Source organism: Zingiber officinale, chromosome 4B, assembly GCF_018446385.1.
Source record: "Zingiber officinale cultivar Zhangliang chromosome 4B, Zo_v1.1, whole genome shotgun sequence".
NCBI classification, from domain to species: domain Eukaryota; kingdom Viridiplantae; phylum Streptophyta; class Magnoliopsida; order Zingiberales; family Zingiberaceae; genus Zingiber; species Zingiber officinale.
The window spans coordinates 56402256-56425946 of NC_055993.1; the positions used below are offsets into that span (position 1 = coordinate 56402256).

At 36.6% G+C, this 23691-nt stretch overlaps 1 protein-coding gene across 10 annotated transcripts in view; it reads right to left on the bottom strand.

Moving 5' to 3' along the window:
* LOC121975078 (probable inactive ATP-dependent zinc metalloprotease FTSHI 3, chloroplastic) overlaps window positions 1-21201 on the bottom strand; it is a 36057-nt gene extending 14856 nt beyond the window's left edge. For 2 of the 10 annotated variants that reach the window (XM_042526464.1, XM_042526458.1), the window contains exons 1-2: window positions 21070-21201; window positions 19892-20986 (exon numbers count right to left, since the gene is read on the bottom strand). In XM_042526464.1, the coding sequence (XP_042382398.1) occupies window positions 19892-20902 (1011 nt within the window). In that variant the 5' untranslated portion in view covers window positions 20903-20986; window positions 21070-21201. Of the gene's footprint in view, window positions 1-19891 lie in introns of all 10 variants that reach the window. The other 8 variants (XM_042526459.1, XM_042526457.1, XM_042526462.1 and 5 more) reach the window with 8 other exon arrangements.
* Between the last annotated feature and the right edge of the window lie 2490 nt (window positions 21202-23691).

Here is a 23691-nt window from a genome sequence, read left to right on the forward strand (position 1 = left end):
TGATTCAAGACAAAGGTTTCAACGTGGGAATAATTCAGCACGAACTACATTTGAGGCGGGTATTTCTTCCCTTGCTCTCATATTAACCTTAGTGCATGACTTATTACTTTGGTTGATAGCTATATTTACCTTGACTCTATTCACATTACTACATAAGTTTGATACTTGTTTGCTTGATCTTTGAGTTGATCAGTTTATATCCATGCAGTCTCGTCTTTGCTATTCATCTCATGCAGTATACCACATATATGGTGTGTATAATAGGATGATGCTTATGTTTTGTTATGTATATATATCATGTAGTGTACACACGTATGTAGTGTGTACAATAGATGCTTGTCATTATAGCTATTCATATCTTATAGTTGTGCACACGTGTGTGGCGTGCGCTAATGATAGTTACTAGATATGATTATGTACCATTGTATAGAGTTCATACACTCTTCTTAATGTGGTCGATTACTATGTAAGTGACATTACACTAGTTATTTCCTTCCCTACGATATTGAGAGAGTTGACACTCATACTAGATATGATTGTGTACCGTTGTATAGAGTTCATATACTCTTCTTAATATGGCTGGTTACTATGTAAGCGACATTACACTAGTTATTTCCTCCCCTACGATATTGAGGGAGTTGACACTGACTTGTATATCCTGTTGACCCTGTCTCCTACGAGTGGTTGACGTTCATGTCTCCCTTACGATGTTGAGAGATTTGACAGTGACCGGTATATCTTATCGACCATGTCTCCTACGAGTGGTTGATGTCCATGTCTCCTCTACGATGTTGAGAGAGTTGATTGACCGGTATATCTTGTCGGTCATGTCTCCTATGAGGGGTTGTGAGAGTCGTCAGTGAGTGATTGTGATATGCTTGTTGTATTGTTATCATTGGATTGTTATACCCTAGGCTGACCACGAGTATCCATGGTAGAACGTTCTCCGGTAGCATGTAGCTAGATAGCTATATCTTGGCTGCCCCCATGAGTATCTATGGTGGAGCGTTCTCTAGTAGACAGGGACTTGACATTTCAGACTGTCCACGGATATTCGTGGTAGAGTGTTCTCCTACAGTCCATAGCTAATGTTTTGGTCATTTGTATTTCTTGTGGTGGAGTATTACTCCCACATATGATGATATTTCTTGTGGTAGGGTGTTATGAAATTCCTTGTGGTGGAGCATTGCTCCCACATATGATGATTATTGTTTCTTGCACTGGTACTACTCATGGTATTATTTGCAGCAGAGTAGGTTGATTATGTAGTAGATGCATACATATGTTATCTTTAGATGATGAGACTGTATACCTTTGCTCTCCTTATGCTTAGATCATATGCTATCTTTGATTATCCGCGGAGTTATTCGGACTCACTACCCTATTATACTTTCTTTTTTCAGGTAGCAAGTAGATGATATATATATAGAGTCGCTTGGAGGATCTTGTCTGTCAGTTCCACGTCACATTTGAGATCGTGTTTCCATGCTATTTCCTACTACTTATCTTGCACTTTAGTTTTCAGACTTGGTTGTGTAATAATTATTAGTACTAACAACATGAAACATAGAATAAATCTGTAAGCAACAGTAAACACTTACAGTGATCTATGAGACGATCTTGAAGATGACAAGTCAAATCTTGATAAGTTCTTCTTGCTTGTTGTAGGAAGAGTGATCACGGATCGGAAAGCTTTTCAAGTTTCACGAGCCAAACCCCTCACGACAGATGTTCCCTTTGCCCACCGTCCCTTTACTGCGCACACACTGATCACCGTCGCACACCTCTCCCTTTTGATTGTTCTTGGACGCCAATTTCTATAGGAAGCAAGCATCGGTTATAAGTCGATGCTTTGATGGCACTCAATGGGGGAAGATGAAGGTGAAAAGGCACCCCTTCATCTTCCTAACGTTGCAACTGATGCAACGTCCAACATCTCCCACTCGTCCAAGTCAATCCAAAAAGGTTATTTGGTCACATAGACTATGTCAATCACATAGACTACAAGATGATCATGTCACAATGCTAAAGTTAAACATTAATTGATCACAAAAATCGATTAAGTTACACAGACTATTTGACGATCAAATCACGAAGACCAGAGCAAAATTAATTAGTCACAAAGTCCAAATAAGAACCTCCATTCCATACATTAGGGAAAATAGTTCATGCGACAGTAAGCATTGAGCATTCATTGTTAAGACGATTGTCACACCTTATATAGTTGCTCCATAGAACGAATTAGAAACATCAAAACTTGCCTTTATCCTAGATTAAATTATTTACATCAATATAAACATCTCTAATCCCTCATAATGACTATTATGTCAAGAGCATGTTCAACATCTTCAATAAATATAATTATTCACAATTACATTTTATGTACTAAACTAAAAATGTAACTGGTACAAGTGAATAAATGTCACAGATGTAAATCAATCTTAATCTTCCTTTTTAGCTAGCATCTATTCATTTTAATCAGTCACTTTTCTAGTTATGCTCCATAGACCGAATCACCCATAGCCAATAGGAAACATGCTAAAGTAGCAGATACTGATCAGAACTTCAAATATATAGCTAAATAGTCACTTAGGGTAATATTGAGATTAACTTATAATCTCAAATGTCTCACATAGTAGAGAAGCAGGGATCCATTCTCCTATTGCCCTTCTTGTCGCCATAGCACATGTGGCATGAATCACATGCTACGATGTTTACTAAAAAGAGCGCATGATTTTCCCAAAATTTAATATCGTACAGATTTCGATCTAGATATACCTAATATCTAATCCTGAATTCAACATATGAATTTCAATTTGACCTTGAGTAGATTTAGTAAATAGTGAGTGCATTTACTCCAATCATTATATAAATGATTTCATCTTGACACAATTATCAAGGCGACCTTAACTTATGGGTATGTCCCTGTTCACAGCCACATAAGCTGTCCTATAAGTAACAGTCTTACTTCTATTTATACTTAACAAATAGATATGATTATCCATGTGAGTGGACTAATTTCAATCTGTCAACATGCTTATCGAGACTTTTATTCAAATGTAACAAAGACATATATACTGAATAGATCATGACATTTCTCATTTATCAAAATGTCTTTACAATAAGTTACATTTTTCGAAGTCCCAAAGACTTCATATGTCCATGAAATGACTCTTTAGTCAATCGCTTAGTAAAAGAATTAGCAAGCATATTTCGTATAGGGATGTATTCAAGAATTATCTTTTTCTTGTCAACAATATCCCTTACCAAATTATACTTAATTTCTATATGCTTGCCTTTGCTATGATATTTAGGATCCTTGGAAAAAGCTATTGTAGCTTGACTGTACTTCGCAATTTTTAGATGTTTTAGAAACCTTCTTAGCTAGACAACCTCTTGCACAACCGCTGTACAAGTCACATACTTAGCTTCCATTATTGACAAGGCTACACAATCCTGCTTCTTGCTGTTCCATGAGATGATGCCACCATTCAGCAAGAAGGTATAGCCAGATGTGGATTTTCTGTTATTAAAATCCCCTGCCCAATCTACATTTGTGTAGCCACTCATGTTTATATCTAATCCTTGGAAACAGAGGCAATAATCTGTTATTCCTTTGAGATATCTGAATATCCTCTTCACCGCTTTCCAGTGTCTCGATCCTGGGTTTAACTGGAAACGACTAACTAAGCCAACAGTATAGCTTATATCAGGACGAGTACACAATATAGTGTACATTAAACTACCAATAGCACAAGCATATAGTTTTTTCTTCATTTCGGCTATTTCCTTAGGACTCTTGAGATACATACTTTTGCTCAAAATAGTATCTCTAGGCGTCTGTTCAATGTTGCAATCTGACATATTGAAATGTTATAGCATCTTAGTAATATAAGCTTCTTGAGACAAATCCAAAAGCCTTTTTGATTGATCTCTAATGATCTTCACTCCTAAGATGTACTCTGCTTCTCCCATATCTATTATGTCAAATTGTGATGAAAGTCAGAATTTGACTTCTATCACACACTTTGTCACTTCCAGCTATTAGCATATCATCAACATATAATGATAACATGATAAATTTTCCTTTTTCCTTTCTTAGGTAAACACAATGATCCTATCATTTCAAAACCATAAGACAAAATGACTTCATTAAATCTTATGTTCCATTGTCTTGACGCTTGCTTTAACCCATATATAGACTTCCCAAGTCTATATACTCTTTTCTCTTGGCCTTCAGCAACGTAACCTTCTGATTGTACCATATAGATTTCTTCGTCAAGATTACCATTAAGGAAAAGGAAAGCTATTTTTACATCCATCTGATATAATTCCATGTCAAATTGTGCTACTATAACTAAAATGACACGTATTGACACAAACTTCACAACCGGAGAGAATGTTCCTTCAAAATCAATACCCTCCATTTGGGTATATCCTTTTGCAACTAATCGAGCTTTGTATCTATTAATCGATCCATCTGCTTTCTTCTTTACTTTGAGAATCCACTTATTCCCAATAGCCCTTTGGCTCGGAGGAAAATCGACTAAATCCCAAACTTTATTCTTTCTCATTGACTCCATCTCCTCATCCATTGCAATCTTCCATTTTTCTCTTATTAAGCTTCTCAAAGCCTCCTCAACTGTTCGAGGTTCCTCATCGTCAACTAGGAGAATCATCAATGCCTCATTCTGTCAAACCTTCTTCGAAGAATAATCTGACGACTACTTCTTTGTAGGTTAAACTGTTAAGAAACTGACTCATCAATGACAAATTACTCCCACTAGGTTGACTAGATTTAGGCATCTCCTAATTTGTTGATAAAGGAACATTATCCTCCTCCTTTATCTTATATAGAAGAATTGTCTTAACAACTTCATCTCGTGTCGGGAACTTAGTTCCAAGAAAAAAGTATCGCTTAACTCTATTTCAGAGATGGTTCTATCTTGTCGCTCACTAATGAAGATATAACCCTTAGAAGTCTCAGAATACCTTATAAAGATACACTTCTTACCTCTAAGTCCTAAATTTTCATATTCGTAAGTCTTATCATGAACGTAGGTAGCTGAGCCCCAAAGTCTCAGATTACTCAAATCTGGCTTCTTGCCTGTCCAACGTTCATGTGGGGTAGATGAAACTGACTTTGAAGGCACTTTGTTAAGTATATAAACCGCAACTAATAATGCATCTCCCCAATAGGAGATTGACAAATTAGCCTGCCCCATCATAGACCTAATCATTTTAAGAAGAGTTTTATTTCTTCTTTCAGCAACTCCATTTTGATGTGGAGTTCCAGGGATACTTAGCTATCTAATAATCTCTTTTTCATTACACATTGTCTTGAACTGATTAGACAAATATTCACCTCCATGGTCAGTGCGCAAGGTTTTACCCTTACGTTCCAATTGATTCTCAACTTCGTTCAAATAATGAATGAAGTAATCTAATGCTTCAGATTTGAGAGAAATTAAATACATATGACCAAAACGTGTGAAGTCATCAATAAATGTAATGAAATAAGAACTCTCATTTCTAGCCTCACATTCATTGAACCACAAATATCCGAATGAATTAATTGCAATGATGATTCAGCCCTAATAGTCTTACCAAATGGTTTCCTAGTTGTCTTTCCAGCAAGACAATTCTCACATATAGACAAGTTAATCTTAGCATGAGTGCCTAAAAGATCCTCCTTAGCTAATCTATTCATTCATTTTTGTCTTATATGTCCTAGTCTAGCATACAGGACATCATGTAGAAACAAGGTACGACCACCACGTAAGTTGAGTTTGCAAGTGCCAATTCCTTTGACTTCAATTCTTGCATTGTTTCCTACATATATCCATTTGTTGTTAGCTAGTACCCGACGGTACTCCACATATATAGCTCGATCACAAACTACATGGTTCGATGCTCCTAAATCTACAATCCACAAAGGATAAGAATCAGCTAACAACACTGTACTTGCAATAAAATGCTCATGGAAAAAAGTTAAAGATGGATCTACCTTTTTAGGCTCGGTACAATCCCGAGCAAAATGACCCTTCATGCCACAGATGAAGCAAGTCAGCTTACTTTTAGGTTTTTATCCATATTTCTTTCCTTTCTTCTTGATTTGATTTTTAGCAGCAACAACACTAGTCTCCTTTTCTTTTACCCTTCCTTTCTTAAGCCATCTTTTCTTATTCTTGGAACCAGAACCTTCAACTATAAAAGCTTGACCAGAAATCCTTGCGGATTCAATCCTCTCCGCCTTAAGTTCTACATGACGTGAGACATCAGTGAAAGTTTTGATACTCTCACTGTGTGTTAGATTCTGTTTCATCGTTTCCTAAGAATCAGGAAGGGAACATATAACTGCCTGAACCTGTTGTTCATCAGCCAAAGCATGACCAATGTCTTAAGCTCTCGAATCATGTTACCCATCTCCTGAGATGTTGGACCATAGTAACATTCGAACGTTTTTTAATCAAACTTGATTGTTAGCTGACGGAGCTTACTCAGACTTACTCCACTTCTTTCTAAGGGTTGCCTAGACAGCATGAGCCGATGGTAATGGCTCATACTCAAATACCAGGTCATCAATCATTGAACTGATATATTCCCTTAGCAATGAAGTCCTTCCTTTTCCATACCTTATAGGCATCAAGGTCACGTCTGTACTGTAGAACCATCAGCAGTTCGTCCATGAATTGATTTACAACCACTAGACCTTTTGAGGTGTCATATTTTGTAGATATCCCCATATAATTTTTCTCCTTTATTGAGTTCAGCTATAATGTTTTTAGTTGCCATAATCTACATAAATAAACACATTATTTATTATTTCAGTGTAATTCATATGCATGCAATTAATTATTGGCTCGCTATAAATTAGAATTGATTTACAAAATCAAGTGATAACTATGTTTCCACTCATCATTTGTATGTGCCAATCTAATCAGCATTGATCAATTATATTACACACATCCCATCTAATGAACAAATCATTTAATATGGACGAATCATATATATATAAACTAATCATATAATTGAACATGAACGAATCATGAAATGAACTAATTATTTTCTAGTTTGTTAACACATGACATAACTTTTCATAACATAACTCTATTCGTACATAACGACAGAAATTATTACATGACTCAAAAACTAAATAGACTAATACTTTTGATACATAATAACAATAAACAGAACACTAGTAAACTAGATAGGCCAATACCACTGCCACTAGGACAAATACTAGTACAGTGCGGCCAACATTATCCCTATCATCCTGGACTCATTTAGGATAATCTCAGATGGGACTGCTGCTTTAGGATTCATCATCGGACTCATTTCTGGATCTTCCTCGAGCATTTCCTAGTCCTCTTCAGACTCTTCAAGATCTTCTTCACCCATATGGTGAAGTAGTTCCTCACACAGTTTTGAATATGTGACGCGTCCTTCATAACGTCCCTATACATAGTCTGCTATCACCTTAGGATACTCTGACAATGAACACATCAAAGCCCAGATCCTATAACTGTCCAGGATTGAAAACTCTTCTTGCTAAGTTTCCAAAATAGTCTATCAAGTTGTCTAACATGTTCGTTGATTCCATAAGCAGAGTTATACTCTATCTCTTGAATCTCCTCCTTGAGCTGGTTTCGCCGCACTTCGCGACAAGTCAATGTGGTAATCGTCCATGCCATATGAAAAATTGAATTTAAATAAATCAGTACAAAACCGACTAACCAGTACAAAACTAATTTAATTCAATTTATACAGACATAGAGCTATCATTATAAATCAAGAAAAACAAATCTTCTTGATTTTCAGGAGTTTAAGTCGACTGACCCATTAGATCGGTCGATCAGGAATTCAGATCTGAAGCTTAGTCCATTGTCCTTATTAGAACTAATATAATTTGGATAGAGATTTCTGACCTATGTTCTGTTATTGTTTAAACTCATTTAAGTCAATCTCAAACTTATTGATCAAACTTAGGTCTGTTTGATTAATCCAATACTCATTAAATTAACCCATTAGAACAACTTTAATTTTTTTGATCAAATCTGACACAATAAAAATAATCTGGTCATATTTGATCAGTCCAATTTATGTAATCAAAATCATCCCAATTAATTCAATAATAAACTGATCTAGTTATACTAACAAATGATTTGAACCAGATCTAGGTATTATTGAATCAAACTGGTCTGATTAAATTAACCAATAGTTTGAACCAAACCTGATTTTAATTGGACCAAATTAGTACAGTTCAATTTTCAATTAATTGAACCATAAATTAATTAAGCATATATTTATTAATAAACAAATTATTTCTACATACATAGAATTAATTAATAAATACATTTACTTAAATTTCATCAAACGTTTTCATCAAAACACTGTTTGATTTTTTTTAATTAACTTGAGAACGTTTCATTTCGTTTTTCCTTTTTTTTTACTTTATCTGATTTGGACACAGGAACAGTAACAAATACTATTTTCTTCATTTTAATCGATAGATGAATCGATTACGCACATAAATCACTACCGTTAAATTAATCAATTCAAATTTTCTTTTCAATCGATTCAAATGAATGAATCGATTGAGTAATAGATTCAAACATGAGGAAAAATACTTTGCTGGCCACGGAAGCCAGTTGCCTGCCAACGTCAATCGCAGATCGCGATTGCGTTCAGCGGCGGCAGATTACGATTTCTTCAACAAAATCGTGGGCAAAAGAAAAAAACAAAGGGAATTTCAAGGATTTTTCATGCACTTAGAACTAATCGCTCTGATACCAATATTAGTTTTAACAGCATGAAACACGTAACAAATCTGTAAGCAACAGTAAACACTTATAGTGATCTCCCGAGACGATCTTAAAGACAACGAATCAAATCTCGATAAGTTCTTCTTGCTTGTTGTAGGAAGAGCGATCACGGATCGGAAAGCTCTTCAAGTTTCACGAGCCAAATCCCTCTCAACAGATGTTCCCTTTGCCCACCGTCGCTCCACTACGCACACACTAATCACCGTCCCTTTTAATTGTTCTTGAACGCCAATTTATATAGGAAGCAAGCATCGGTTATAAACCGATGCTTTGATGGCACTGCACCCCTTCTATCTTCCTAACGTTGCAACTGATGCAACGTCCAACAATAATTGCCTTGGTTATGAATTTTAACCTTGTGGTACTCTTCTATTCTATTTGGTATTTGTTATGTGTTAAGCCGTGCCATCATCTTATGTTTTCCATGTTTTTGAGTGAATTGAGTAAGTCCCTCTATTGTATAGTTGGTTGTCTTATATCTTCCACTGTATCTTTATTCTTGATATGTGGACTTATATCATGTTGTATCAAACATTGTCAAAGGAGTACCGTCCGTTTTGTCGGACAAGTACACCTCCTAGACATGACACATACAATACCAATAGATTACTTAATCATTCTAAATCTAACTTCTTTTGAAATATGAAAGAGTGATGAATGCAGAACGTAGAAAAAAAGCCTAAGTGTCGACCAAAATATATGCACACAAACACTATGAACTTATATTTTATAATGACAAATACTTGAACTTAGAACCAAGGTTTGTGCAAGCTTGACAATGGCATCGTGTTGGCATACAATAAACATCAAAATCAATGATAATCATATTGTTGAGAATCTTATAGATACAAGTAGAAGGGGAGCCTTGGCGCAACGATAAAGTTGTTGCCATGTGACCAAAAAGGTCACGGGTTCGAATCCTGGAAACAACATCTTGCAAAAAGCAGGGTAAGGCCGCGTACAATGGATCCTTCCCCGGGACCCTGCATGGCGGGAGTTTCGTGCACCGGGCTACCTTTTTTTTTTTTTTTTTCTTATAGATACAACTAGTTCATAAAGACGACTGAACAAAAGATTGTTCAATCGTAAATTAGTTCGGAACATACCATGAAAAGTTTAAGACAGTAATCAATTACATAAAATCTTGTTGTATATGTAAAGAATTATCAATTTTTACTAACTCTGTCATCTAATGTGTGTGCATTCAAGATATTTCCAATCACTTATTTTCCACTTGAAAAAGTGTTGTTCATCAGTCAAACAAGTAGGAATTTCATAAAGACAATAAATAGGAAATAATAGAAAATAAGAGGTTGTGGGGCCCAAGAAGAGCGTGTCAGATATTGTAACATGACACCGAAATTATGTTGCCAACATGACCCGCCAAAATCAAGCAACACATTTGTGTAACAAAACCTGACTCGGCCACCATAAAGACCCCATTAACACAACCTAAAATGAATTCAAACAAATATCTAACAAAATATATTCATCATGAACCAACATCATTGTAACATCAAACCATGATTGTCCCAACTATTTGGGATTGGCTATTGTAATATCATGTCTATACCAACTATTTGGGTTGACTTTGGAAATATGAAGCCACGATTGTCCCAAATACTTAGGAATACTTAGGACTAGCTACATGAATTTTATTCCATTCTATTGAACTTTAGATAATATTCAAATTAATTTAATAATTTTTATTATATTGATTAATTATCATCAAAAGGACATCTCGGTACATGAAACTCCAATATGAGATCTCAGGAAAGGATCTATTATACGCAGCCTTACCATACTTTATAAGATGCTATTTCTGAAACTCGAATCCGTGACCTCTAGATCACATGATAACTTTATGGTTGTGTCAAGACTCCCCTTCATATTGACTAATTATCATAAATTACTAAATTACATGAATCATTTTTATTATTAAATTAATAATTTATCATGACTAACAATTATATATCATAACTTAAAAAGAAATTGATGATTTCCGAGTTATGGAAGAGTTTACTCGTTTATATCTTGTACAAAGAATATGTGAAAATCAAACCTGCCAACTTGCATATCATGTCAAATAAATAAGCCTTGCTGAATTTTGCTAGCTCTAATTATGTTTTAAAACTCCGCTCATGACGAATTACTTTGTTATGACCGGTCCCAAATTCAAATAAAAGAAAAGAGTTGTGTTAGGTTGTCAACCAGTATTAAATTAATGCAAATGTTCAATGAATAGATCTATTAAACTGTTGTCTAATGCTAGATTGTTTCCCGGAAGGAACACGTTGCAGGATCCGACTATAACTTCTCGGTAAGGACAACTACATCTCCAAAACTTGGGTGTAGTGTTAAATATGCAAGAATTCGCACTGCAAGGTCAGATTGTAATATATTGGCAAAGACCGCTACATCTCCCTAGAACTTAGGTGTAGTATTAAATAGGCAAGATGTCTCACATCGATAAGAACGAATATTATAGGAAAACTAAATTAAAAACATGGAATATAGGAACCCTCACTGATAAAGCAATGGAAGTAGTAGATACAATGATTAGAAGAAGAAATTAGTATTTTGTGTATAGGTGATAAAATGGGTAGGCGAAAATGCAAAGATAATAGATAACTTGGGTTTTTAAATTATGGTACAGGAAAGAGTAAAATAAGAAATAGAACGGGTATCGTTGTAGATGGTTCGTTAAATGATGAAGAATAGTTAGAAAGTGGAATAGAATTATAGCTCTCAAAATAGTAGTGTCGAAAAAACTATATACGTAATTAGCATATATGCACCTAAAGTAAGATTAGATGAAGATATCAAATCAAGGTTTTAGACAACCTAAATGAAATATTACAAAACATTACAATAACAACAACAACTAATCTTTATCCCACTAGGTGAGGTTGGTTATATGGATCCTTTTAAGCTATTGAGCTCTATCTCCTACTATATCATCTATACTTAAATAAATTTTATCTTATTTTATTGTTGCTAACCCAGTCATTTTTTTATCCTTTTCTTCTTCGTTTGATATGTGTGTTTGTCATAATTTCACATCGTCTAACTGGAACATTTATTGGTCATGTAAGTACATGCCCGTACCATCTTAAACGTGTCTCTCAGAATTTTTTCTCAATAGATGCAATTCCGACTTTCTCTCTAATGTTTTCATTTTTTATTTTGTTCATTCTCATATGCCCACACATCTACCTTAACATCTTCATTTTTGTAACTCTCATCTTTTGCTCATGTGCTAAGTTATAGCCAACATTCAACTCCATATAACATAGCAGGTCTAACTACGATTTTGTAGAATTTTCCTTGAGGAAACAGCAAGGGTCAAGTAGGAAGAAGTATGTTCCTGCTCAGTTTCAAGGTAAGGTAGAATCAGACACAGCCACAACAACGACACCAGGATCTCGATCAGTGGATGACACTACTTCCAAGGTGTACGACAGAGTTCAGTGTTCCAAATGTGAGAAGGTTCATGCAGAACAGTGTCGGTTCAAATATTTATTACATGTGCAAGAAGTCAGGGCATTTTGCTAAAGATTGCACCCAGTTCAAGTAGCCAGTCAAAAGAAGGGTATTTGCTATGACACAGGAGCAAGTGGATTTGGATTCCGCTATCATCACAGGTATAATCTTTGTTGCCAACCTACCTGCTCACGTATTAATAGATTATGGAACTACCCATTCTTTTATATTTGGCCTATACTGCAAAACTGGACATTACACCTGATCGAATAACTATGAGATATAGCGTTTCTTTACCTTATGTAGAAAAACTACAGTAACAATATGGTAAGGAATTGTTAGATGATGATGTAAAGTCGTCCGGTGTATGCAGAATTCATTGTCTTGGAAATAGCAGATTTTGATGTGATCTTGGGACTGGATTGGTTGACCCAACACGAGGCTATCATTGATTGCAAACAACGGGCGGTCAGGCTGAAACTACCAAATGAAGAATCCTTCGTTTTTAATGCAACCCCAAGACCGAATCTCCCCCATATCATTACAGTGTGTAAAGCTCAACGTATGCTGGGTAAGGGGTGTAACAGATTCCTAGTCAATATCATGGTTAATTTTGAGTATCGTAGACAGAGTTTGGAGGAAGTGGAGGTGGTATGGGACTTTTCAGAAGTTTTTCCAGACGACATCACAGGATTGCCTCCCGTTAGAGAGGTGGAGTTTGGGATAGAATTAATACCCGGAACCATCCCAGTATCTAAAGCACCGTACCGATTGGCGCCTACAGAAATGAAAGAATTAAAGGAGCAACTGCAAGAGCTATTGGACAAGGGTTTCATCCGACCGAGTGTGTCACCATGGGGAGCGTCGGTGTTGTTTGTACGCAAGAAGGATGGGACAATGCGTCTGTGCATAGACTACCGGGAGCTGAATCGGGTAACAGTCAAGAATAAATACTCACTACCTAGGATTGATGATTTGTTCGATCAACTACAAGGAGCAACGGTATTCTCAAAAATCGACTTGAGGTCTAGTTACCACCAAGTAAAGGTGAAAGAGGAGGACGTCCATAAAACTACATTCAGAACTTGTTACAATCACTACGAGTTTCTGGTTATGCCATTTAGGCTTACTAACGCCCAACAATCTTTATGTATTTGATGAATCGGACCTTCTAGCCGTATCTAGACCAGTTTGTTATTGTCTTCTTTTGATGACATATTAATTTACTCTTGAGTCGTGAAGAACACCATCAACACCTAACTGCGGTGCTACAGACTCTGAAGAATAGATGCTTATACGCGAAGTTCAACAAATGTGACTTCTGGCTGGGGCAGATTCCATGCCTGGGACACATAGTCTCGGAGAAGGGTATAGAGATGGATCCAGCTAAAGTAGAGATAATCCGAAATTGGACTACTCCGAGAAATGTTACCGAAATCCGAAGCTTCTTAGGGCTGGCGAATTACTATCGCAGGTTCATCTAAAATTTCTCACGGATTGCCCTACCCCTGATTTCGCTGACCAAGAAGGGGGAAAAGTATGAATGGACAGACCAGTGTGAGAAGAGTTTCGAGGAGCTGAAAGAAAGATTGATGACGGCGTCGGTACTTGCAATTCCAGGCGATTCAGGTCGTTTCGTAGTAAACACAGATGCCTACAAGAATGGTTTAGGGGCTGTGCTGATGCAAAATGTGAAGGCAATTACCTATGCTTCACATCAGTTGAAGGTGCATGAGCAAAACTATTCCACACATAACCTAGAATTAGTGACAGTCGTCTTTGCTCTAAAGATTTGGAGACATTATCTTTATGGGGAATGTTGTGAGATTTTCACTGACCATAAGAGCTTGAAATATTTCTTCACACAAAAGGAATTAAATATGAGACAGAGACGATGATTGTAGTTGGTGAAGGACTATGACTGCAATATTAATTATCACCAGGTAAGGCTAATGTGGTGGCAAACACTCTAAGTCGCAAGTTCGCGACGCTATCGCAGTTGACCACCCAACTACAATTGATATCAGAATTTCAACAGATGAGGTTGGAAGTGTTAGCACCAAATGAGCAGATTAGTTTGTCAACATGGACCGTTACATCAAACCTACTAGATCAGATCCGCAGTTAATGGAATGGAAACGCAGAGACGAAGCAAAGGGGCACGCTATCTACACGACGATTTATGGGATTGTGCGATACAAGGGCCGCATTTGGGTGCCTAAGGTTGGATCACTTAGAGAGGACCTCATGATTGAGGTATATACCACGCTGTACACTGTTCACCCCGGAAGCATGAAGATGTACAAGGATATGCAGCTATTGTACTGGTGGTCAGGCATGAAGAGAGACATAATCAAAGTGGTTCACGAGTGCGTTACTTGTCAACAGGTGAAGGTCGAACACCAGAGGCTAGCGGGACTATTGGAACTGCTTCCAATTCCCATTTAGAAGTGGGAAGATGTTGCTATGGATTTTGTGGTGGGGTTAGAAACCATACCTAAGGGATTGAATGCTGTATGGGTTATTGTGGATCGGGTGACGAAGTCGGCGCACTTTCTGCACCTTCACCATGACGCAATATGCAGAAATATACATACGGGAGATAGTACAGTTATATGGAATTCCAGCTCAGATCGTGCTATATAGAGATCCAAAATTTACTTCCGGGTTTTGGGAGAGTTTACATCGTGGGTTAGGTACGAAGCTTACTTTTAGTACCGCTTTCCACCTATAGACTGGCGGGCAATCCGAATGGGTGATTCAGATTCTGGAGGATATTTTGCGAGCCTATATGATGGATTTTAAAAGAAGCTGGGAGTCAAGCTTGCTTCTAGTAGAGTTTACTTACGATAACAGTTATGAAACCACTATAGGTATGACTTCGTATGAAACGTTGTATGAAAGAAAGTGCAGGACACCATTGCATTAGGATGAGGTAAGAGAGAGGGCAGTTTTGGGCCCGGACATTGTGACTCACGCAGTGAATTTGGTGGCTAAGATTTGAGACAAGATGCAATCAGCACAAAGTCGCCAAAAGAGTTATGTCGATCAACGACGAAGAGATTTGGAGTTTGTAGTAGGGGGCCTTGTATTTCTCAAGGTGTCACTGATCAAGGGAGTATTGGGGTTTGGAAAGAAGGGGGAGCTCAGTCCAAGGTATATTGGACCTTTTGAGATTTTGGACCGGGTTGGAACTCGAGCACACCGAGTTGCCTTACCACCGAACCTATCAGGAGTTCATAACGTATTCCACATATCCATGCTTAAGAAGTACCTTTCTAACCCTTCTCATGGTCATGAATCCGTACAGTGGATGCCGGACCTGTCCTATAAGGAAGAGCCAAAACAAATCCTTGATCGCCAAGTGCGGAAGCTGAGGAATAAGGTGATCAAAATGGTGAAGGTTCTATGGGGAAATCAGCTTATGGACGAAGTTACCTGGGAGACTGGATTGAATATACACAACCGCTACCCCAAACTATTCGGTAAGTTAAATTTCGAGGACGAAATTTTTATAATGAGGGAAGAATTGTAAGGTCTCACGAGCGATAATTAAGGAATTAACTTATAGAATTTTCTAGGATTTTTTTTAGAAATTTTTTGGGGTTTAAAGCAAATTTGTACGATATATTTTAAGGGGATAAAACTACTAAGCCGGATAGAACCCTATTCTAATACTCAATTAAGCTGAGAGTTGATAGATATAATTACCCTAAGTTAGAAATTAATTGACCTAGGTATAAAAGCCTCTACCAACACTCCTCACTCACTGTTCCCCCAAAATCGCCGTGTCCTCTCTTCTCACCACCTCCGCCAAATTGACGGAGCACTCTACTGCGTCCTGAGCTTCGGCCAAGCTTCGCACCACACAGCCGATCCCTCTGCCTAGCGTCGGCCGCTCGATCAGTACCACCTCCGGCCACGAAGAAGAGAAAGGCAAGTACACCTCTTTATGCTGGTATGAATTTAGCGAGGTAAGGGATAGATGCCTAGAAGGAGTCGGATTTCTTGTCTAGGATGGCCGAAGGGTTGAACGGGTTGCAATTTCAATGTTCCGGTGATGTTTTGCTTCATCGCGTGTTTTTCTCCATATTTCTGCAATGGATTTGGCATTTGCGATGGTACTTTCGGCTTTGTCGGTTTCTTCTAGACGATTTAGGTTGAGGGATCAAGCTCTTAGTTGATTCGGCTGGTTGCGATGGTGATTTGCTCTTTCCTAGCGCTGCCAATAGTTTTGGGACAGATTGTTGATGGTTTACGCTGTGATTATGCTCTTGCATCTTTCTGATGCTCCTGAAATGCCAGACAGATTTGGATGGTGTGGACTTCCTTTTGAGATTGTTCTGTTCTCCGAATAACTGTGGATTTAGTTCGAATTCAATACGATGTTGTTCTGTTTTTCGTATAGTTGTGAATTGTCGGGATTGTTTGGTAGACTTTATTGCGTTTCCATGGTGATTTTGAGTTCTCCATGGGTTTTGGAATTCCAGGATAGTGTGGATTGATCAGAGTTTGATTCGATGGTGACCTTGGTTCTCTTTCGAGTAGGTACAATTTTGTGGATAGATCTAGTAGATTGTAATGTGAATTCAATGTGGCTTCTGCGTCTTGTGATGATTTCAGACTTCTTTTCTTTTAGACAAATAGCAAGATAGAGGATTGGTTTTGTGATGTTCCCGTGCTCTTGTGAAGGATAATTAGGCGTTGATTACATAATCGTATGCATGTATGTTTTAGGTCCTAAAATCAACTTTTGCTTCCTTTTGTAAATGCATGTTTCTGCAGTTTCTTTCCAAGTTTGTATGTTTATAGAATGAATGGAATGTGCTATTGATGTAAGGATAGTGAGGTGTGCATGCCACATGTAGTGACTCTGTGACAGTACGGGTTGGGTGCCCTGGGATAAGCTCCGGGGAGAGCCCTTCCAAATGGAAACGATGATGCACTGAATGGAGGCTTCGGTCATATGACTGTAGAATAACCTAGACTATACCTATAAAGTTCATGATCATGAACCAAATGAATGGCTCAAATGGTAGTTACCACGTGTGATATGTTCACCCTTACTAAATTAGTAGGCTTTGTTTGTGTTTTTTCCTTTACCTCAAGTGTAAGTTTATGTTCTATGCTTTCTAGCTACTATCCCTACCTCATTATGAATGTCATACTTTTCATATTGGGATGTTCTTGCTGGGTCTATAGACTCATGATGTATATCTTGTAGGTGAGGGAGACATCTCCCAGGATATTATAGAGGGCATGCACACAGAGTAGACGAGGAGGCGGGATGGTACCTCGACACCCTGTTCAGGAACCTTTAGGAATGCTGTGAACACTTGTTTTATGTGGAGTCCGTTTTTTACATGTATGAGGAGATGTGTTGGTGTCTCTATCTTCCTTGTTCCTTTGCTTAAACTCTTTAGATCGTGTAGCTATGGTTTGTGTTGGTTATGGTGGTTCATGCATGATGAGATTGTCTACTATGGATCCTTTACAGCAATGTTTGAGAGGTTTATTAATTGATTGAACGTTGGTCTTCAAGTTAGCTGGTACAAGTTACAAACTGTTGTTATGGGTCCCCGGTATGTGTGGTAGGTTAAGGGTCCTTTCAGCACGGCTAACACTTTAAACATGTAACATATATTAAACTAATTAATGATATATGTAAGGATGTAACGACTAGAGTGAAGACTTCAGGCGGATTAACTGAAGCATTTCAAATAAAGATAGAGTTATTGAACTCTAAGTCCCTATCTCTTTATACTAATCATAAACGAACTCATTGGACACATTCAAGACACGTATATTGTTTGCAAATGATATTGTTTTGGTAGATGAGACACATGAAGGAGTAAATGCTAAACTAGAACCTTGGTAGGAGATACTAGAAGTGAAAGGTTTTAGGCTTAGTCTGTAAAGATCAAATATTTGGAATTTAAGTTTAACAATATTAGACGTAATGAGACAATTGTTAAGATAGGAGATGACGAGTTATCTCGAACTGAGAACTTTTAGTATTTAGGATCATTTTTACAAAATGATAAAGGATCGAGAGAGATGCTTTATATAGAATATAAGTAGGATGATTAAAATGGAGGAGAGCGTCAGATGTTTTAAGTAAAGTACATCTAAAACTTAGGAAGTTCTACAAAACAACGGTTAGACCTGCTATGTTGTTGAATGTTGGGCTATGATTCGGGTACATGAGCAAAAGATGAAAGTTGTAGAAATGGGGATGTTAACGTGGATGCATGGACATATGATGATGGACAGAATAAGAATGAAAACATTAGAGAAAAAGTCAGAATTGCATCTATTGAGAGAAAACTGAGAGACACATTTAAGATGGTACAGACATGTACTTAGATGACAATAAATGCTCTAGTTAGACGATATAAAACTACAACAAATATACATATCAAATAAGGAAGAGGAAGACAAAAATAAACTTGGTTAGCAATAATAAAACAAGATAAATTTTATTTAAGTATAAATAATGATATACTAGGAAATAGAGCCGTGTAGAAGGATTCACATAGCCGACCACACCTACTAGGATAAGGCTTAGTTGTTGTTGTTTTAAATTGGTCAATTATATGGTTATGTGCCTTAGCATCTTCCTTAAATCTAGTAGGTAAAGTGTATAGCTTCAGCTACTAAATATATCTTAGATGTGTCTCATAGTACCTTAGTACCTAGGAGCTCCAGAGATTAATGTTTGAGGCATAGAGGAAACATTCACCAAAATTGAGTCTTAGCCTCTAGACTACACTTGTTGGATAGAGCGGAATGGAAAGAGACTTTTTTTTTCTATTTAGTAAACACAAACCACAAGTCTATAGAGGCCTTTATTCTCACATACTAAACAAAAGTAGAAGAATTTAAAAATTTAGTTGTTTTGGTCTTATCCATAGGCCATTAATGATTTCAATATCATATCTTGTAATTACAAACCACAAGTCCATAGAGGACTCTATTTTAACATAATAATGCATGTAGAAGAATTTAGAATTTAGTTGTTTTTGAACTTATCCATAGGAAATTAACAATTTCCATATCATATCTTGTGATTTTGAAAAACGGAAGGAAATTCTAGGGGGAACAATAATTCTTATGCATATTACTTATGAAACAAACAATAAACCTCACTTAACATCATAGCATGAGTTGGGAAAAAGGGAATGCTAACCTCCATAAGAAATCAGAAAGTCAGTTGCTTTTGGACTTATCCATAGGAAATTAACAATTTCCATATCATATCTTGTGATTTTGAAAAACTGAAGGAAATTCTAGGGGAAACAATAATTCTTATGCATATTACTTATGAAACAAACAACAAACCTCACTCAACATCATAGCATGAGTTGGGAAAAAGGGAATGCTAACCTCCATAAGAATTTAGAAATTTAGTTGTTTTTGGACTTATCCACAGGAAATTAACAATTTCCATATCATATCTTGTGATTTTTGAAAAACTGAAGGAAATTCTAGGAGAAACAATAATTCTTATGCATATTACTTATGAAACAACAATAAACCTCACATAACACCATGGCATGAGTTGGGAAAAAGGGAATGCTAACCTCCATTAGTTCTAGTTTTGCTGAATCAACTCCCTCCACATCATCAAAGCTAACAGATTGCTTACTAGGCCGTCGTTTCTTTGCATGACTATTGCCCGAGTAAAATTGGCGATAGAGCAACCACACCATTGGAGCTAATGGGATCCACAAAGTAATCGATGTCATCACAAGGCTTCTCAATAATTGGTGCGCAGATTGTGGAGCAGAACTGTATGCAGTTCCTTTCTCTCTCATTAACCCAAGAAGAAAGCTCTCATCATGGTTGATCCTTCTCGTAGAGTACCGCCACTTTAGAATAGAAGTACCACCTCTCTCTCTTACAGATGAGGTGCTTTTAGATCCTTGTGCATGGACGTCTAGGTCATCAGCAGCTAGTGACAAGCCCTCTGCTACCGTTTGATCATCAGAATTCCTATTGAAGTAAATATACCGAGAATCCTCTTCAAATTGTACAGCAGACACACTTCCACTCTGAAGATTGGATACAAACTCAGAATATGGAACGTCTACTGAAGCAGGTCTAGATGTGTACTTCAAGAACACAAAAAACAAACCCAATACAAGGGAAAACCAAACAGATAATGTAAGCTTCTTTGCATTTCTGTTCAGTGCGATCCTAGCATTTTTTGTGAACTGTTGAACCGTAAATCTCTTGAGACTGTCTGAGAGTAACCGCAGCCTCGGGCGAAGCCGAAGAGAGAACTGTCTTCTCGACCTAGGCTTCCCTTCTATCCCAAACTGGGTATGCCGCTCTTTGCTCCTATCAACCTTTGCAAGTGTTATCCTATTACATTTTGATGATAATCTTGATTTACGAGAACTCCGCAAGGAGGGAAATTGGGATTTGTGATAAAAAGAAGATAAATTCCAGTGTCCTTCCACCAAAGACGAGATTTTTCCTACTTGGAAATCCAATCTCCTCCTATTAGAGAACAAATTTGGCCAATTGAAAGAAGAAGACCGACAGGGGCTAAAAACTCGATTAACTAAAACCAAGGGAAATAGGCTCATTTCAATTCTTATGTACAAGAATCTCTTCGGTTTCGAAACCAATAGATCATCAAGGAAAGTTATATATAATTTAAAGAAGTGCACCTGCGCCAAAAGAAACCATCAGGGCGTCCAAGAAGATGGGGCAAAATCGTCAAGTAAGGAAGGAGGTAATGTACCGATCCGACCTACGCTTCCATCAAGAGTTCTGCGCCCGTTCCTCCTCCGCCGTCTTCTTCTTCTTCCATTCTTCCACATTATCCTTGATTTTTTTTGTTTTTTTTACATCTGACTTTATCCACGTGGCACTCTGACTTTATCGACGATTTTATCCGATCAGAAAATTAAATTGTAGACTCGTAGGGCCTGTTCGTTGAGCCACTGGATCCCGGTGGTGGAGTCAGATTGATATTAACCCCTCTATTCCAAATGGGTCAAAGCCGAGTAATCAAAATAAGGCTAACTTCAGTTCCTCTAAACTAGGGCAATTGAACTTATTGGAAATACTAATACTAATTATATTTAATTATCTAATAATATATTTTAAATTAAGTATGTCTTTAATATTAATGCGTTAAGCGTATTCATTTTATTATGTCAATTGGAGTTTTAAAGAGATAAAACTAAAATGAACATTAGCAGCTAGAATATTCATTCAGTATAGACAATAATATCAACTAATTAATAATGTAAAAAAAATAAAATATTATAATTATAAAACATCATAAAATAATTATGTTTTAATTATTTCATTGAGTCTTCATATTTTAAAATCTTTGTACAATAGTTTCATTATCGACTGATAGCAATATATTTTTTCTTCATATAGATAATAAAATTATCATTCATTCAATTATCACTCATTTGATTACGCAATCTATTTTTCACCATTCTCATAGTAGAAAACATTTTTTACTTCATAGTCGTAATTAGTAGAATTAATATTAATTCACAATTCTAATAGTAGAAAACACTTTCTACTATCGCAGTCGTAATTAGTAGAATTAATGTTAATGTTAAAATCTTATAAACTAACAAGTCCACCATACTTTTTTTGACATAATTTATTTCTTTGAAAGATCTTCATAATCTTTCAATCCTTGAAATACTTTATTAGAACACATATCATATATATAAGTTTTAAGTTAATCATATGAGGAGATCAAATCTTGAGAAATCTTATGGATAAAATTTAACTAGTTACATCAATTTTTTCTTGTCAAAAGTTAAAAAAGAGTTTTGTGGACACAGACAAACTATACAAAGAAGTAACTAAGAAACGATCATTTAACTTTTGAAGTTGCATATCAATAATACCATAGAATAAATCAACGTGATAGTTATGTAAATTTGTTACTTTTAATGGATTACGATGAGGACGACCACGTGGTGCCTAAAGTGTGAACATATCATCCATTTTGAGAACATAATCTTGCTGACAAAAACAGTGAACCTTTTCTAAAAAAAATCTTAACATTCATCTCTTATACTTTAGAGTGGTGTTTACATATTTGTACCAAATCTATTGCATTTACAATATCTTGATCTTTCTTTTACAATATCATTAACAATTCACTCAAAATCCCTAAAACATATTTCATCAAGTGTAGATTGAATGCAAAATTAAATAAATGTATTGGCTCTAATAAATTAAATGTCTCAGTTTTTTTATCAAGAGAACTGGAATCATCTTCTGAAATCATTTCAAGCACATCACTGATAGTAAAGAACATTGAAATCAAGCTGATCAAACAATTATAATGTGACCCCTAATGTGTATCTCAACACATTGAAGGTTGGTTTATTGATTAAGTTCTCGACCACTTGAAATTTCACCCCTCTCTACTACCTCAATAATAAAATTTGAACGTTTCTCCTTAAGAAGATTAGAATGTTTGCAACAACATTTGCACATCACCAACAACACGAAAGAAATTAGAAATAAAAAGATTTTTCTTAGTCACAACTATAAGAGCTTGTAGAAGCTGATAGGAAAAATAATTTATGTAAAATGCACATGAATTCTTCTTTAAAATATGTACTTTTAGACCATTAAATTTACCTTGCATACTACTTGCTCTATCAAAACCCTATCCTCTCAACTTAGACATGCTCAAATTATATTTAGAGAATATCTTATTAGTGCTGGGAGCATAACATTTAACCTAGAATTTTGATGTATGATTGAAGTTAAAATTAGGTTAGTTGTGATATAATAATTTATGTCAAGTGTACAGGTGCATGTTACTTAACAAGTGGTGAGGTCCTGATTGGGTGCCAGACAGTGACTAAATCCTAGTGGAACTAGGCAATTGAAGACTTGATTGGGAGTCAGATATAAGTTAAGTCTTAGTTGGAATCAAGTACGAAAGTCCTAGATGAGTGTCAGGTGAATCATGTCCAAGTGGAGCCAGTTGGATTTTGAAGGCTTGACATATAAAGACCAATGGAGTAAGTTGAGAGGCGAGAGCTTAAGCTTAGTGGATAAGTCCAAGTTGAGGAGGCTTGGAGCTGAAGCTTGGAGGGTAAGATTGTAGGGATCTAGTGCTCTAAACACGTGAAATGCATAGCGAAAATTTTACTAGATCCTCTTCAGAAGATTCATGCGAAGGTAAAATCTATCATATACTAAGTTTGATGAGATTTATACCTTTGTTGCGTGCCTTTTGCAATCCCGGCAGTAACTTTTCTTTGGATGCTGATCTCAGTGCGATCAAGCGGTCGCGCCTCTATGGTATCTACATGAACACGTCCTTCATTCGTTACACGAACTAAACCTTCAGAGAAGAACCACCTTCGTGGTGCTAGCC